The 15,500-nt window shown below is 41.7% G+C and overlaps 1 protein-coding gene across 2 annotated transcripts; it reads right to left on the bottom strand.

The window, feature by feature from the left end:
• Window positions 1–30: 30 nt before the first annotated feature.
• TOX4 (TOX high mobility group box family member 4) lies at window positions 31–15,261 on the bottom strand. 2 transcript variants are annotated; one of them, XM_081095965.1, is made up of 10 exons: window positions 15,172–15,261; window positions 14,892–14,960; window positions 10,635–10,678; window positions 6,778–7,020; window positions 5,652–5,912; window positions 5,076–5,306; window positions 4,211–4,291; window positions 3,121–3,861; window positions 1,837–2,000; window positions 31–1,134 (listed from the first exon to the last, which is right to left on the bottom strand). In XM_081095965.1, exons 4-10 carry the CDS (start codon window positions 6,844–6,846, stop codon window positions 1,074–1,076), a joined length of 1,608 nt encoding a protein of 535 aa, XP_080952091.1. In that variant the 5' UTR covers window positions 6,847–7,020; window positions 10,635–10,678; window positions 14,892–14,960; window positions 15,172–15,261; the 3' UTR covers window positions 31–1,073. The 2 variants fall into 2 exon arrangements, with proteins under 2 accessions (XP_080952091.1, XP_080952090.1); XM_081095964.1 differs by lacking the exon at window positions 10,635–10,678.
• Between the last annotated feature and the right edge of the window lie 239 nt (window positions 15,262–15,500).

Below are 15,500 nucleotides of genomic sequence, written 5' to 3'. Positions count from 1 at the left end.
CCTACTTCATTGGGTTGTGGTAAGGGTTCAAACTAAATGAATGCATGGAAAGCATTAAAATGTTGATTATACAGTATAGGATGGAAGTGATTAGTAATTAGTACTACATGAACAGGATAATAAAGAAGGGGCTCTGGGACAGCATTTCTCAAGGTAAGATTTGAGTTTCCCTCAAGGTTATCACTAGGGCTATATGCTCTAAATATTTGCTGATTCTGTTACAACTATGTGGCTTGGTAGTCTATTCTTTTGCTTAAATTTTCAAGAAAAGTGAAATAAGTGCATTTTAGATTAAATTTAAATGCTTAGGGTATGCAGAGAATAGGCTTATATAAATTATGTAAGTGAAACCACTTCTGGCATATTTTTTAAAAGATAGCTTATCAAACACAACTGAATACAACTGTAGACTTCAGTGAAACCGCTTGTTAAACATGTAGAATTCTGCCTTTCACACTCAGATACTGTGATAGCTGAGGTAAAGAAAGACAATGACTATAAAAATAATATTTGTAAAGAAGAATAAATAAGAAAATCCTAAATGTTATTTTCCCTATAGCCCAGTGTGCCTACTGTATTGAAAAACCTTTGTTCTCAAAGCAATGTATAGATGTGATATTACTAGCTCTCTGTTTAAAAGGTATCCTTTAATTCAACCTTTAATTACTTTTAAAATGGTGCACACAGTGGTAGGCTCAAAGCTGATATGTACTCATAATTTTACTCTTTTAGCCAAGTCCTATGACAATTATACTAATAAGTTTCTTCAAACCACCCCCCTTCCCACCACCCCTATGTTCTGCTTGTCCATATCCCCTTCACCCTTTCCTCTGCTATTATCACTGGCATCTCTGCTTGTACTTGAAAGTAAAGAGCAACCCCAGATTACAGCAAACTCAATGACCCTGCTCCATAGCCTGGCCCCTTGCTGAAGAGAGGAAAGGGGAGAAGCATGAAGGGACCATCATGGGCTCAGTTCAGGTACTATGAGAAGCCTGGCTTGAGTTTTCAAAGCAGGGTCTTGGACATGTTCCTGGCAGATAAATCTTCACTGGCTTGGAGAACAGGAAGGACTATTTTACAAACACCACTGTGTTCGAATTTCTAGAGGCTAACCAGGCCAAGAAGACATCCCTAAGAGAAAAAAAGATACACATAAACAGAATTATAGCTTAGATGTATTCTTTCTTAACTCTGTCTTAAATAAACAGGTTCTCAGTTCACTACCTGTAGCATCAAAGTGAAATGGTATCACTCAGTAGAAATATTAGGGCAACAGGCCTAAAAGTCAGCAGTATAGGCAATCCTAGTTTACTGAAGAGGATTTGACATAGAAAATACCAATGCCTTGTTTCATGAATGTAGATAAATCCCAAGAAAATTTGGGGAGATAGACAAAATCTTCAGACCTCCTCCAACTCCTGCCATACTATACTTAGCACCTTATTATGCTATTTATCACTTATCCATTCCTCCTCAAATTCTAATTCCCTAAGTGTTCTGATTTGCACTAAGGAGATAAGCAAAGCTAATATTCAGTCACTAACTGCTTAATGTGTCATCATACATTTAAAGAGCATACCTAAAGGTAAATGTGGTACCTGAGAAGCGTGACTGCTAATTATCTTTGTGTAGCAATTATATATATAAGCGCTTTATAAGCAGGGGAACTTTTCTAGTAGGCTTACATGTCTAGTAGACATATACATGTATATACCAACTTACTTTACCTAAGGTAAGGTATACTCTAAGGTAATACTGACATGCTCAGGGTTACCATGTTTTCCAACAGTTAATTTTAGCAACCCCTGAATTATAAGAGAAACTATAACTCACCTGCAGTGCTTCACCACACATTCATTGCTGCAGTATTCATTGTCCCAGTCCTTACTCGCAACGGGAGGGTTCTCACAACCAGACCTCACACAGCGAGGCTGGGGTGAGATTGTCACTGGAGACCCACTCACCAATTCAACATCCATTTGAGAAGGAGACTCAACCTGTGAGAGGAAGAGAGCACCAAAGATGGATTAGATTTGTTACCTACCTTGCCAGACACTAGTCAAATTAACTTTGGGACCTAATGGAGCAAACAGGAGTTAACATCCCTCACATATGGGGTAACATTTCAAAAGAAGATGAGTTCTTGGTCTCCTGCTTTTTATCCAGTTTTAGAACTTCGCCAAGCAGACTGACATGAAGTTTCTTCCCATTAGGAGAATGCTGGCATATGCTGGTATACTGACCCTTTAACAACTCAGGTTTGAACTGCAAGGGTCCACTCAAGTGTACGCAGATTTACCTGCACAGTTAAAGGGTCATTATTTTTGATCCAGGTCAGGAATCCATGTATGTGGAGGGTCAACTACTAGTTTTACGTGTGCACGGAGGGTCACTGTTCTCTTTAATTTTAATCTTACCCATCACTGACTTTATTCCACACTTGGATAATATTCCTCTGAAAATATAAAATCAAAAGTAGAATGTGAAAAGAGGTTGGGTCACCTCAACTAAGATTTCGAGAATTAAGACAAAATGTGCCATTAGAAAATGTGAAGAACTTGCAAATTCATAGTTTCCTCCTGATAGAAGGATTATTTTTCTTTAAAATTACTGCTTCATCAATTGTGGAGCTAGTCTCAAACAGACCCATACTTAAAAATAACCACTGGTCATGTGTAAGTTAAAGCTAGGGTAATGGACATCTGTTTGTCACTTTGGACTCATTGATATGAACCAATTGAATTTTTCTAGCTATACCCACTATTTCCCCACTGAAAACATCAAGCCAAGCAGTCCAGATATAGGAGAAATGGAAGCACTTAAACCTCCAAAGTTTAGGATCCTTGGGTAGATACCTCCAAAAAATAACTCTGGGCTTGGGTTGTATCCTCTCTAGTCAGACCACAGTATTTTTCTTAGTTAAGGAGTCATCTGGGAAAGGAGGTCCTCTTAATGCTTCTCACCAAGAACACTACGAGTATCCTGGGTGGGAACTGTCCTTTACAGAATGTTTCATTCTCCTGGTTGCCAAGCATTAAGTGCTAATGGCAACGCCTACTTTTATTGGATCATCAGAGGAAACTGATCATCAAAGGAAAGACTTGAAAACTGACTCACCTCAGGAACCACATCTGTGATCATCTCACAGATTGTATCAGTAGAGGTCTCCTCCACTGTATGGGCCTCAGGGCTGGTGTTCATAGGCCGCTCAGGACTACTTTCCACAGCTGGCGGGACTAAGGTGGTCTGCATTTTCAGAGTGGGTCCAGGCACAATCTTGATCTGCAGAGGAGGTGGCTGTTGCTGTAAATTGATTCGAGCTTTCTGAGGTGGAGGCTGTTGCATGGCCTGGAGTGGGGGAGGCTGCTGCAGGATGGTCACTTGCTGAGTGGGGGGCTGAGGCATCTGTTGCAATGGAGGAGGTTGTAGTCGGGGTGGAGGCAGTTGCATAGAAGCAGCAGCTGCTGCTGCTGCCTGCAACACTGACCGAGTAACAATCTGGGCTTGTTGACTGGGCTGTATAGTAGCTGTGCTGGTCTGGCCTAGTTGGATCCCCCGGGAGGTCACCACTGTGGCTGGGATAACAGTAACCATCCCTCCTTGAGACATGGTAATAGATGAAGGCAACATCTGTTTGGTAATAATCAACTTGGTGATATTAGGCTGACCCCCAGCCCCAGAAGATGCCTGATTGGCCACATAGGATGAAAGAGTGGAGTTAACAACAATGGAAGGAGACAGAGCAGGGGGCTCTGTTGAGGCTGGTGCTGGAGATGCTGGGTCAACAGTAGCAACAGGAGGTGGAGAAGGAGTCTGTGATGGTGGCACTGGATCCAGCTCCACTGTTTCCACAGTGGCCTAAAAGAAGACCAGAAAAAAAAAAAAAAGTCACTCAGAAATTTTCTGTATTCCCTGGGACATATTCACTTTAATCACCTCCCAAAAGACAATGATAGATTGAAAAGAAAAAAAAAAAGGAAAAAACCAGCTGTGGGTGCTACCCTGTCTAAAGTAAACAATGAAAATAAACTCACAAGGACTGGTTGGTAAGATTTATGATGGGAACAACAGGAAACCATGCTGTATATATTTCTAAGCTTTAACTACTAGTTAAGAGGTTGCACAGGTTTTTGGTGGTATAATAACTAATAAACAGCTTGAAAAAATCTTTTATTGGTTTAAATCTCCACCTGCCATACCCTCTTACCTGACACTCTTGATTGTCTTTATACGCAGCCAGAGCTTTCAGATACTCTTTCTTGGCAGCTTCAGTTTTCCTCTTATATACCTGCAGGAAAGAAAACCTGTTTAAGAAGTGCCCAAACACCTAGGAAAGACTGATTATCCTATTATTCATCACTGCATGGCAATCTCAATCTGAATACTGACAACTCCAGCTTGGCCAGTGTTGCTCAGTGGTTGGGTGTCGACCTATGAACCAGGAGGTCATGTTTCGATTCCCATTCAGGGCATATGCCTAGACTGTGGGCTTGCTCCCCAGTGTGGGCGTGCAGGAGTTAGCCAATCAATGATTCTTTCCCATCATTGATGTTTCTCTCTCTCTCTCCCCCTCTCCAAAATCAAGATATATATATTTTTCAAAATGAATACTGACAATTCCTTTTAGTGAATATACTTTTGAAAGCTAGTAATCAAGACAGCCTTCATGTCAGACTTTCCAGTGACCAAGCATATGAAAGCCAGCCAATCAACAAGAATCTTGCCAACCCTGACTGGTTTGGCTCAGTGGATAGAGCATCAGCCTGCGGACTGAAGGGTTCCAGGTTTGAGTACAGTCAAGGATCCATGCCCAGGTTGCAGGATCAATCCCCAGTACGGGTGTGTGTGTGTGTGTGTGTAGGAGGCAGCCAGCCAATCAATGATTCTCTCCCATCATTGATGTTCCTATTTCTCCCTCTCCCTTCCTCTCTGAAATTAATAAATATATATTTAAAAAAGAAAAAGAATAAGACTAAAAAAAAAAGTAGCTTGCCAGAATAACTACACTTCTAAAGTTAACACCAACCCATGCCCACTTCTATTAACAAAACAAATCCTGATTATTTGCTCACCTGTTTTTGCTCCTCTCCAAGACTGTCCCACATGGAGGCCACAATTTTTGAAACTTCTCCAAAAGTAGCATTGGGATTCTGTCCCTTGATGGCAGCCTGTGTATCACGAAAGAATAAGGCATATGCTGAAACTGGTTTCTGAGGTTCATTAGGATCTTTCTTTTTTCTCTTCTTTGGGGTCTTCTGCTTTTTTCCTGCTTCCACAACAACTGTCTTCTGGCTGGGAAGTTGCTGCAGGGGAGAAAAGAGAGAATTACAAGAAGGAAGAAGGGATGTATATCTGGAGAACTGCAAGAAAAGGACTTTTATATGGGGAAACTAGCTACATGGAGAAATTTTCAGAAATACTAAGAATAGAGGCAATAGGATTAAGATATTAGTAAAGTATGTGAGGACCAATAAGAATGAAGGTTGGGAGGAACGTTACAAACTATAAATTGAGAGGCAGGACCCCATACCCAGAAAAGAGCAGAGGAGATGGCAGAACAGGTGCAAAGATACTAAGTAGCTCTATATGCCAAGAGTTTTATCCCAGAATATCATGGCAGATTTGATTTTTGGCAGGGAATGCCTCACCCTCCGGAAATCCTCAACACCATCCTCATGAAGTGAATTAGTAGGTGAAGGGGTGGTTGAAAGACGATCCTCAGGTGACTGGGCAGGTGGCAGAATGGTACCACCCCCTAAGCTCAAACCAAGTTGAGAACTCAGTTCTGACTGATCAATGGTGGTCAACTGGTTATGCCCCATCAAGCCAGACGTCATGTCTGTCATTGGTACATCAATTGTAACAGGTGGGTTGGCGCTATACTGAGTTCCTATAGAATGGTCCAAGTCCTGAGAGAAGCAGAAGGACTAATTAACACTAAATATAAAGAACACCACTCTTCCCCCCACCGAGTTCAGGACAGTTTATAAACACCCTACTCATCTACATTGTATCATTGTTTAGACTCTAAACATAAAATAATCTGTCTACATATATAACATTAAGCTTTTAAATAAAGAATATAAATTAGTAAAGTCACTTCTTTGTACTCCAAAGCCTATTCCAAAACAACTAAAAATAACCACAGGTCTTAATTTTGGACAAATTAAAGAGTAAATAAATTATTTGGTAATCTGGAGGTAGTAATGACACAAAGAGTAAAGAAAAGGTTCTTCTCTGTACCCTGCTAAAATAATGGGGTTTAAAGTTGCAATACACAGGCAATGTGAGTAATAAGGCCGAAGTCAAGATGTTTCACATCAAATAAAATGTGTAGAGATTTGCTACTAATGAGATGTGCTGGAAGCCCAATATACTGATTTATAACACTAACCCACAGTTAATACATTTTGTTCAGACTGTTTTTGAATAAATCAATGTGCCAACTATCACACTCATATTTCAATTCTAGGATGTGAAGGCTATATTAAAAGGGGGGGGAGACCTCCTGCAAGTCACAATAAATCATCTTCAATTCAGAGTTAATCCTCAGGTAACTGGACATTTTACAATTTTAAACCATTTTTCAAGTAAAATTGACTCAGATGATACATTTCATTCATTCAATGGACTTTAAGTCTTTATCAATGAGCCTTTATCCACAAAAATGAGAAACATGTAATATTCAAGTGCAGTAGGGAACAGAATCACTTTTATCTTCCCTAACACCATGCCCATGAGCTTGGATAAGCCTGAACATATCTTGCCCCTTACCATGGTCAAGCCCCCACTCAGGAGCCCCCCGCCCTGCTCCATCAAGCCATGGGTCATGCCCACAGGCATGTCCAATGTCTGGACCCCATATTGGGCTGAAAAGCTGCCATCCTGAGAGGAGGATGGGTCTGCCAGGTCATCAAAGTGGCCAACCACATCTGAGACAGCCAGTGACGGATCAGAATCCAAGGAGATAGGTGGGATTTCAAATTCCTCATCACCCAGGCTTGGTGTATGGAATGTCTGTAGGGGGAAAAAGAGAGGGAAAATAATTTGGGAAGAGGAGAAACTGTATACTTCTAAGTGAAGAACATGGCTGAGTACTGGAGATTCTCAGTGTACCTCTTTCCAGCCTGGATCCTATTTTTGTTATCAATTTCTTAGGACCTATTCTATTTAGTTTTATAAATAAACCTCTCTTTCTCATATCCTTGGATATATGGCACATACAAAGCTGCCAACATCATTCACAATTTTCAATTCTTTTATCTCTTTTCTACTTTTATCATCTCAGTGGTCCTAAAATATTATGTCTATTATTCTAATGAATGATCCTTTCAGCAGCATTAGTAAGGACTCAGACTTTATTACCTGTTTAGCTATGATGTTTAAAATCTCTCCAAATATTCTAAAGATTTCACTACTACTATGCCTGAGCTTTTAGACCACAGAAATTCATCGTCAACCAGACAATTATATTTTGTTGTTTTAGGCTCCTTTGAAGCTTTTCCTATCATGGGTACCTTATCTCCCTCTAAAATGTATGCACTCAGAGTTTCCTACATCTTTTCCATTTTAGAAATCATGATGTTAACAACAAATAAGATTCCCATTTGTACAGTACTTTTGGAAAATCCAACAATGCCAAAATAAGAATAATAGTGAGGCGAAAAACATAAGAGCTACAGTCAAAAGACAAACTGGTGCTCACTTTGGCAGCACATAAGCTAAAATTGAAAGATTACCATGGCCCCTGCACAAGGATGACATGCAAATTCATGAAGCATTCCATATATATATTTTTTAAAAGGCAAACTGGTTTTCTATCAGCTCCTGAACATATTCTTAATCTTGCTCTGACCAAGCCTTTCTGTTAAGTGAGGAAGAAAAAGATTACTCCAGATGGCTAAAGACTCAATCCCTTCCTCTGAGTCCCACTACAAAAATAATATACTCTTTCTATTCCGAATGGGGCCACCATACACAGAGCTAACAGACCAATTGCTGACATAAGACACATTAAATGTTACAGTTTCTTTTGACATTAAAAAAACTAAAATGGCAACCAGCTGGTGTGACTCAGTGGCTGGGTGTCAACATATGAGTCAGACGGTCATGATTCGATTCCTGGTCAGGGCACATGCCCGGGTTGCGGGCTCAATCCCGTTGGGGGTGTGCAGGAGGCAGCCAATCAATGATTCTCTCTCGTCATTGATGTTTCTATCTCTCTCCCTCTCCCTTCCTCTCTGAAATTAATAAAAAATATATTAAAAACAAAATAAAGTAAAAAAACTATAAGATGAATCTATAGCACTAGAGCATTACACAGGGTAGGACAAAAGCACGTTTATAGTTATGAGTATACAAAACACAGTTTATTCTTGTACTATTAGATATTGTATGATTTTCCATATGAACTAAAAACTTACATTTGCCCAACCCTGTAAATAATATCAAGAGACATTGGTGTCAAGAGAGGTCTTGGTTCAAGTTCCAGCTCTGCCACTTACTATATAATCTTTTTTTTTTTCTTTTTTAAATATATTTTTATTGATTTCAGAGGGAGGGAGGGAGAGGAGAGAGAGAGAGAGAGAGAAAGAGAGAAAGAGAGAGAGAGAGAGAGAGAGAGAGAGAGAGAGAGAGAGAGAGAGAGAGAGAGAGAAACATCAATGATGAGAATCATTGATCAGCTGCCTCTTGCACATCCCCTACTGGGGATCGAGCCCACAACCTGGGCATCGAGCCCACAACCTGGGTATGTGCCCTTGACCAGAATCAAACCTGGGACCCTTCAGTCCACAGGCTGACACTCTATCCACTGAACCAAACTGGCTAGGGCTATATAATCTTAAATGAGATTTCCTCATCTATAAAACAGTAGTTGTAATGGTAATTTCCTTATATGGTTTTTATGAGGATTAATTGGATTCAGCATACAAAAGCTGATCGCATTGCTTGATATACATAATTGCTTAATAACTGTTATTAACATCTGAATTATTATTAACTTGCCATCTGCCCCAACCAATTATCATAGGTAGTGAAATTTTGGAAGCTTTAAATTTTATCAACCTGTCACATGGCATAGTAAATGTCAACTGATTCAGATAAAATGGATAAAATGCAGTAGACATCCATATTTTTTTTAATGATTAAATAATGCATTCTAAGAGGTCCTCTGGTTTTTCTACACCCAGAAAGGGTCTCAGTAATACCATTTTTATTTTAATGAAGACATTGCTAGAAGAATATTTCCAGGTAGTAGACACTAGGGAGAAAAAGGTATGTTTCTGAAATGCCCAATCTCTCTGAATCGTATATAGCTTCATTTCTATTTTCCTCTTCCAAGATCCTTACTATTTTACTTAGGGTAAAAATTTGGTAGTTGTCTGGGCTATAATATGACAGTAGCATAAGGAATACAAAAGCAGGCAGTTCTTGATGGAAAAAGTAAATATCTCCCTAAGAACTGAACTCTTCTTAGTACACAATTCATAATTTGTTATTGTGTGAAAGTTCTTATCTCTAGGTCCATGACTCTGAATTCGTTTTACCACCTTAAAAATATTGTTTTTTTATGTGAGTGAGGGAGAGAAGGAAGGATTGAAGGAGGGAAGGAGAGAGATCAATTTGTTGTTCTGCCTTTTTTTGCATTCATTGGTTGTTTCTTGTATGTATCCTGACCAGGGATTAAACCCACAACCTTGGAGTATTGGGACAGCACTCTAACCAACTGAGCTACCCGCTACCCAGCCGGGGCTTACATGACACTGAAATTTCAGTTTAGATTCATGTGAGCACTTTTCAGGAAGTGGGTACAAAGATTTTTATTTTTTTTAACCAAATTCTCATGCAAACAAACAAGCTACAGAGACAGGAAAAAGAATAGGGGAAACATTTATTGTGCTAGATCAATCGTTATATAATAGCAGTTTAAAAAATTTTTAAAGATACAGATTGTTTTGGCAAAGTAAAAGATGCCTATCCTCAACAAATGATGCTTACCATACAAATAAAAAAGCAACCCTGCTGAGATATAAAAATGATACCATCTGTTAATGAAAACTCTAAAAGAGTAAAAATTCATATCCAAAACAAGAGACCAGTGTTCTACAAAGGACTAGCCCTCACAAACCATCTGGAGTGCTCTCATGCACTACACTAAAAAAACAGACATGCAGAGATTCCCCTGTTTGAATTAACAAGGCATTCTTTGTATGTAACCTTCTGAAAACAGCTTTGTTAGTCACTATCTGTGGCTTTAATAGTATTGTGTGTGTTTTGGGGGGAAAGCAGAGAGGTGGGCTGTGTTGTTTTGCTTATTTTGGGATTCTTCCTTTAAGTATGAAGAGTAAAATAATGGCAATGAATAAGAATACGGAAGGGTAAACCACATGCTAGAATAAACACAGAGACTCCCTCAAAATCCCTTTACTACTACAAATGATTTGAAAGATTATGGTTAAAATCCAATTATTAAAATCCAAACTTATTTTATTTTAGTGGATCTACTACATAACTAGATCATATTCTAGACTAGGCTGTCAAATATAAAACAAAGATAACTGTAGCAAGTATTAAAGTAAATATAAATGAATTGGGCACAGAAGGAGAAAATAGAAACATGATGCAGTTACCTTCTCACTCAGCTTTCTTTTCCTTCTCTGTTAAATTCCTGGGCCTTTTAGGGGGAAGAAGCAGTTTGGGAATTACAGTTTATAAAATAAGGAGGCTGCCCAGCTGGTGTGACTCAGTGGTTGAGCGTTGACCTATGAACCAGGAAGTCATGATTTGATTCCCGATCAGGACGCATGACCACGTTTCGGGCTCATTCCCAAATGTGGGGCATGTAGGAGGCGGCCGATCAATGGTTCTCTCTCATCATTGATGTTCCTCTCTCTCTCTCTCTCCCTTACTCTCTGAAATCAATAAAAATGTTTAATAAAATAAGGAGGCTTACCTATTGAGAGAACAACAAAAAACCAACAACAAACCATTTCCTTCCCATTTCACACTCCCATACCAAAACACACAATCTAGCGTTTCTTTAGTTTCTTGTGTAAATTTTTCATTTTAAAGAAATTTAATCCAACACCTATTTATTCAATAATACACTAGTACTATGTGTTATTTAAATAACTTATTGTTCTTAAAAACTGATATAGTAGCCCTGGCTGGTGTGATTCGGTTGGGAGTCAGCCCTAGCGCTGAAAGATTGCCAGTTCCATTCCCGTCAGGATAAATGCCCAGGTTGCAGGCTCCATCCCCAGTAGAGGGCGTGCAGGAAGCAGCTGATCTATGTTTTGCTCTCACATCAATGTTTCTTTCTCTCTCTCTGTCCTCACAAAAACCCATTTTAAAAAAACAACTGATATAGTAGTGATTTTTAACTATTCAACCTGAAATCATTAACTGGGTCTAATCTTATAAATGCTATTTCTAATTAAGGTATGTTTATGATTACTATTTTCCCAAAGTGCTCAAAACACATTATCATTATACTAGAGGCCTGGTGCACAAAAATTTGTGCACTGGGGGGGGGGGGTCCCCTCAGCCCGGCCTGTGCCCTCTCGCAGTCTGGGACCCCTTGGGGGATGACCACCTGCTGGCTTAGGCCCGCTCCCCAGGGGATTGGGCCTAAGCTGGCAGTCAGACATCCCTCTGGCAGCCCGGGAGCCCTCAGGGGATGTCCACTTGCCAGTGGGGAGCAGGCCTAAGCTGCAGTCAGACATCCTTAGCACTGCTGGGGAGGCGGGAGAGGCTCCCACCACCACTGCGGTACTGGCAACCTGTGGCTGAGCAGAGCTCCCCCTGTGGGAGTGCACTGACCACCAGGGGGAAGCTCCTGCACTGTCTGCCCCCTCGTGGTCAGTGTGTGTCATAGTGACCAGTCATTCCCAGTCATTTTGCTGTTAGGGTCAATTTGCATATTACCCCTTTATTATATAGGATAGGAGCCAACCAGAATGAAACAAAAGATTAAACTCCCTTTAGATTATAGACATTTCCTATTTCAAGCAATGTTATAACAAATGCTATGCTTTTCTCTCTGGACACCTACTCTTTTTTTTTTTAAAATATATTTTATTGATTTTTTACAGAGAGGAAGGGAGAGAGATAGTCAGAAACATCGATGAGAGAGAAACATTGATCAGCTGCCTCCTGCACATCTCCCACTGGGGATATGCCCGCAACCCAGGTACATGCCCTTGACCGGAATCGAACCTGGGACCTTTCAGTCCGCAGGCTGACGCTCTATCCACTGAGCCAAACCGGTTTCGGCATGGACACCTACTCTTTAAAAATTATTTTTTATTGACTAAAGTATAACTTATGTTCACAATTTTTAAATATATACTTCAATGGATTTTTTACATATGCTAACATCCAATTAACCACCACTCAGATCAAAGATACAGACATTTCTATCACTCCAAAATATTTTCTCATGCTCCTTCCCAGTCAGTGCTCCCCCCTTCCACAACAGATATCACTATTCTGATTTATATCACTATAGTTTAGTACTGCATATTTTTTATCTTCATTAAAAATAAACTCATATAGTGTCTATTCTTTTATGTCTGGCTTCTGTTACTTACAATGTATTTTTGAGATCATCCAAGTTGCATTTATTAATAGTTCATTTTTTATTGCTGTGTAGTCTTCCTTTTTTACACATTTACCAGTTTATAGACACTTGGGTTGTTTCCAATGTTTAGCTACTATGAATAAAACTGCTGTGAACATACATGTTTTGGGTGAATATATGCACTCATTTCTCTCATGTGTGTATCAAAGAGTGGAATCACTAGGTCACAGGGTAAGTATATGCTTATCCTTACTAGATACTGCCAGTTTTCCAGAGTGGTTGAATCAATTTACACTCTTAGCAGCAATGATTAAGAGTTATCTACATCCTTTTCAACTCTTGGAATTGTCGGTCTTTTTAATTTTAAACATTCTGGTGGATGTGCAATGGTATCTCCTTAATTTTAATTGGCATTTCTCTGATGAGTGATGATGACCCTTTTTCATATGCCTAGTGGCAATTTGGACTCGCTCTTTTGTGAAGTATGTGTTCAAATCTTTTGCTCATACTAGCGTTATCAGGTGATCGCTTCCTAAGTCATATAAATGTGTAGTCACTATGTTGTACACTATGTCAACTCTAACAAAAAATATAGGGAGAGACAGGATTTAAACAGAGATCTCTCCATCACCATGCACTACCTCCTATCATGACATATTTGCAAAAACTTCAGCACCTAGAAAGTACTCAATATAATGAATGCCCTGGCTGAGTAGCTCAGTTGATTAGAGCATTGTCCTACATGCCAGACTGCAGATTCCATCCACTGTCAGGGCACATTCAAGAAGCAACCAATGAATGCATAAATGGGTTGGACAACAAATTGATGTCTCTCTTTAACCCCCCCCCCACCTTCTCTAAAAGAAAAATTTTTTAAATTACCTTTACTAGTTCTAAGTGGCTCACAATAAGACCAGACACAACAAAAACCATAAACCAATTAAAATAAAGCTAAAAAAAAAAAAAAAAAACACCAAAAAAACCGGGAAAGGAAGGTGAAGTGGCAATGAGGAGAAGAACTATTAACAATGGCAAAATCCTGGGCTAAAAGAAGCCACTGAAATGTAGTTATCAGCTTCTTGGCAAAGTACTTTTGTCTTAAAGTCAGAAAAACAAAACCAAAGGACGGGCTCAAACCCATCCAGTTTCTAGATGTGGACAATGTGAAATTTGCCACAGTCTAAATAAAGACACTTAAATGTGGAGACCTGATTTAGAAGAAATTGGCAATGATGCACTTTCTTTTTCTTTTAAGTCTTTTTTAAAAATACATTTTTATTCATTTTAGAGAGAGAGAGGGACAGAGAGAAACACCAATGATGAGAGAGAACCATTGATCAGCTGCATCCTGCACGCTCCCCACTGGGGACCGAGCCCGCAGCCAGGCAGGCATGTGCCCTTGACCGGAAGGGAACCGTGACCTCCCGGTGCCAGCTCCGCGCTCGGCCACGGAGCCCCGCCTCAGCGCCACAAGGAGCGGCTGCTGCAGCCGTCGGACAGCGGGAGAAACTGGGACACCCAGAGGTGACGCAGCCCGAGTCACCGGCGAACAGAAGCCCCTGTCTCACTTAACTTCTTTCATGTTTTCTGGTAACGACTTCCTTTCATCCTGTCACCAGCAAAACAAGCTCACTTTTCTGTTTTCATCGCTGAGAAGGAAATTTGAATGAAACAAAGACCCCCTTCCCCTCTCAACAGAGTTGTTTCAAGAAGGAACACAGGCCTGACCGGTTTGGCTCAGTGGATAGAGCGTCGGCCTGGGGACTCAAGGGTCCCAGGTTCGGTTCTGGTCAAGGGCATGTACCTTGGTTGTGGGCACATCCCCAGTCGGGGGTGTGCAGGAGGCAGCTGATCAATGTTTCTAATTCTCTATCCCTCGCCCTTCCTCTCTATCAAAAGTCATATATATATATATATATATATATATATATATATATATATATGGAACACATGCCCACGGCTAGCCCCTTTTAAGGCAAGCTCCTTCCCTCCCCCCAGGTTCTCTAGCTGACATAGTCTCTTCCCTCTGCGATTCCCTCGAGATGATCAGTTATTTCTCCCCAACCGAAGGAGACACTTTCACGCTGTCTTCCCCCCAAGAATCACTCGGAAATAGGTTAGCTCTTCCCTCCGCCCCGCTTTCCTGATGAGAGCAGCTCCCGGGCCGCCCCTTCGCCCTCGGGGTCCAGAGGAGCCGAAACACCAGCAGCGGCCTCGGTTGCCAGCCCCCGGCCCCGGGGTCCTCGCCTCCCCGCCGCTTCCTCCCGCCCCAGCCCTCCCCCCAGCGCCGGCCGCTCGTGCTCACCTCGGCCCCTGACAGGAAGGGGTGCGAGGGCCCTGTGATCGTCAGGTAATTGTCATTTCCTCCGGGAAACTGGAAACCAAAAGAAAGCCGCGGGGATAAGTTAGGGAGGAAGGGAGTTCGCTCGGAGTGACGGGTTCCGACCCCGACGTTCAGACCAACACTCCCCCAACCCCGCGCTCTCTGCGGTCCCGTCAACTGTCTCTCCGCCCGGCTTCCCGCCTCCGCTCCAACCCGGCCAGCCGCGCTCTCTCTCGCCAGCCTTCGCAGCGCTCGTTCCTACCTCCATCTTCACACAACGGTTACCACCGTCTCGGTCCCCTCACATCGTCCCCGCCGCCCCCGCCGGACCCGCGACCGCCGTCACTTCCGCAAGGACGCGCGTCGCTCTCCGCCGATTGGCAGGCGCGCCGGCTGCTGCGACTCCCGCCGGGAAGGCCCCGCGGACGGAGAGACTAGCTACCGCCCCCTGGCGCTTGGAGGAATTATGGCAGGAGGTGTGTTAGAGGCGTCCCGGGAGGCGGCGCCTGAGGACGACCGTGGCTCCCACCCAGAGAGGATTTCTGGGGAGAGCCATAGAGACGCGATCGGGACTAGAGGGGCCGGAGATGG

This window comes from Myotis nattereri (assembly GCF_964212035.1).
Source record: "Myotis nattereri genome assembly, chromosome: 1".
Lineage (NCBI taxonomy): Eukaryota > Metazoa > Chordata > Mammalia > Chiroptera > Vespertilionidae > Myotis > Myotis nattereri.
Note: the sequence above shows the minus strand (reverse complement) of the source record. Positions and strands in the feature narration are given on the sequence as shown.

Excerpts from the sequence above, each read along its gene's own strand:
- TOX4 (XM_081095964.1), bottom strand. Across the intron at positions 7,021-14,891 it reads CCTTCCTGTCAGGGGCCGAG|ACATTCCATACACCAAGCCT; the intron begins GTGAGCACGAGC and ends TTCCCCCTACAG. Across the intron at positions 5,913-6,777 it reads TGAGTGGGGGCTTGACCATG|GACTTGGACCATTCTATAGG; the intron begins GTAAGGGGCAAG and ends TGCTTCTCTCAG.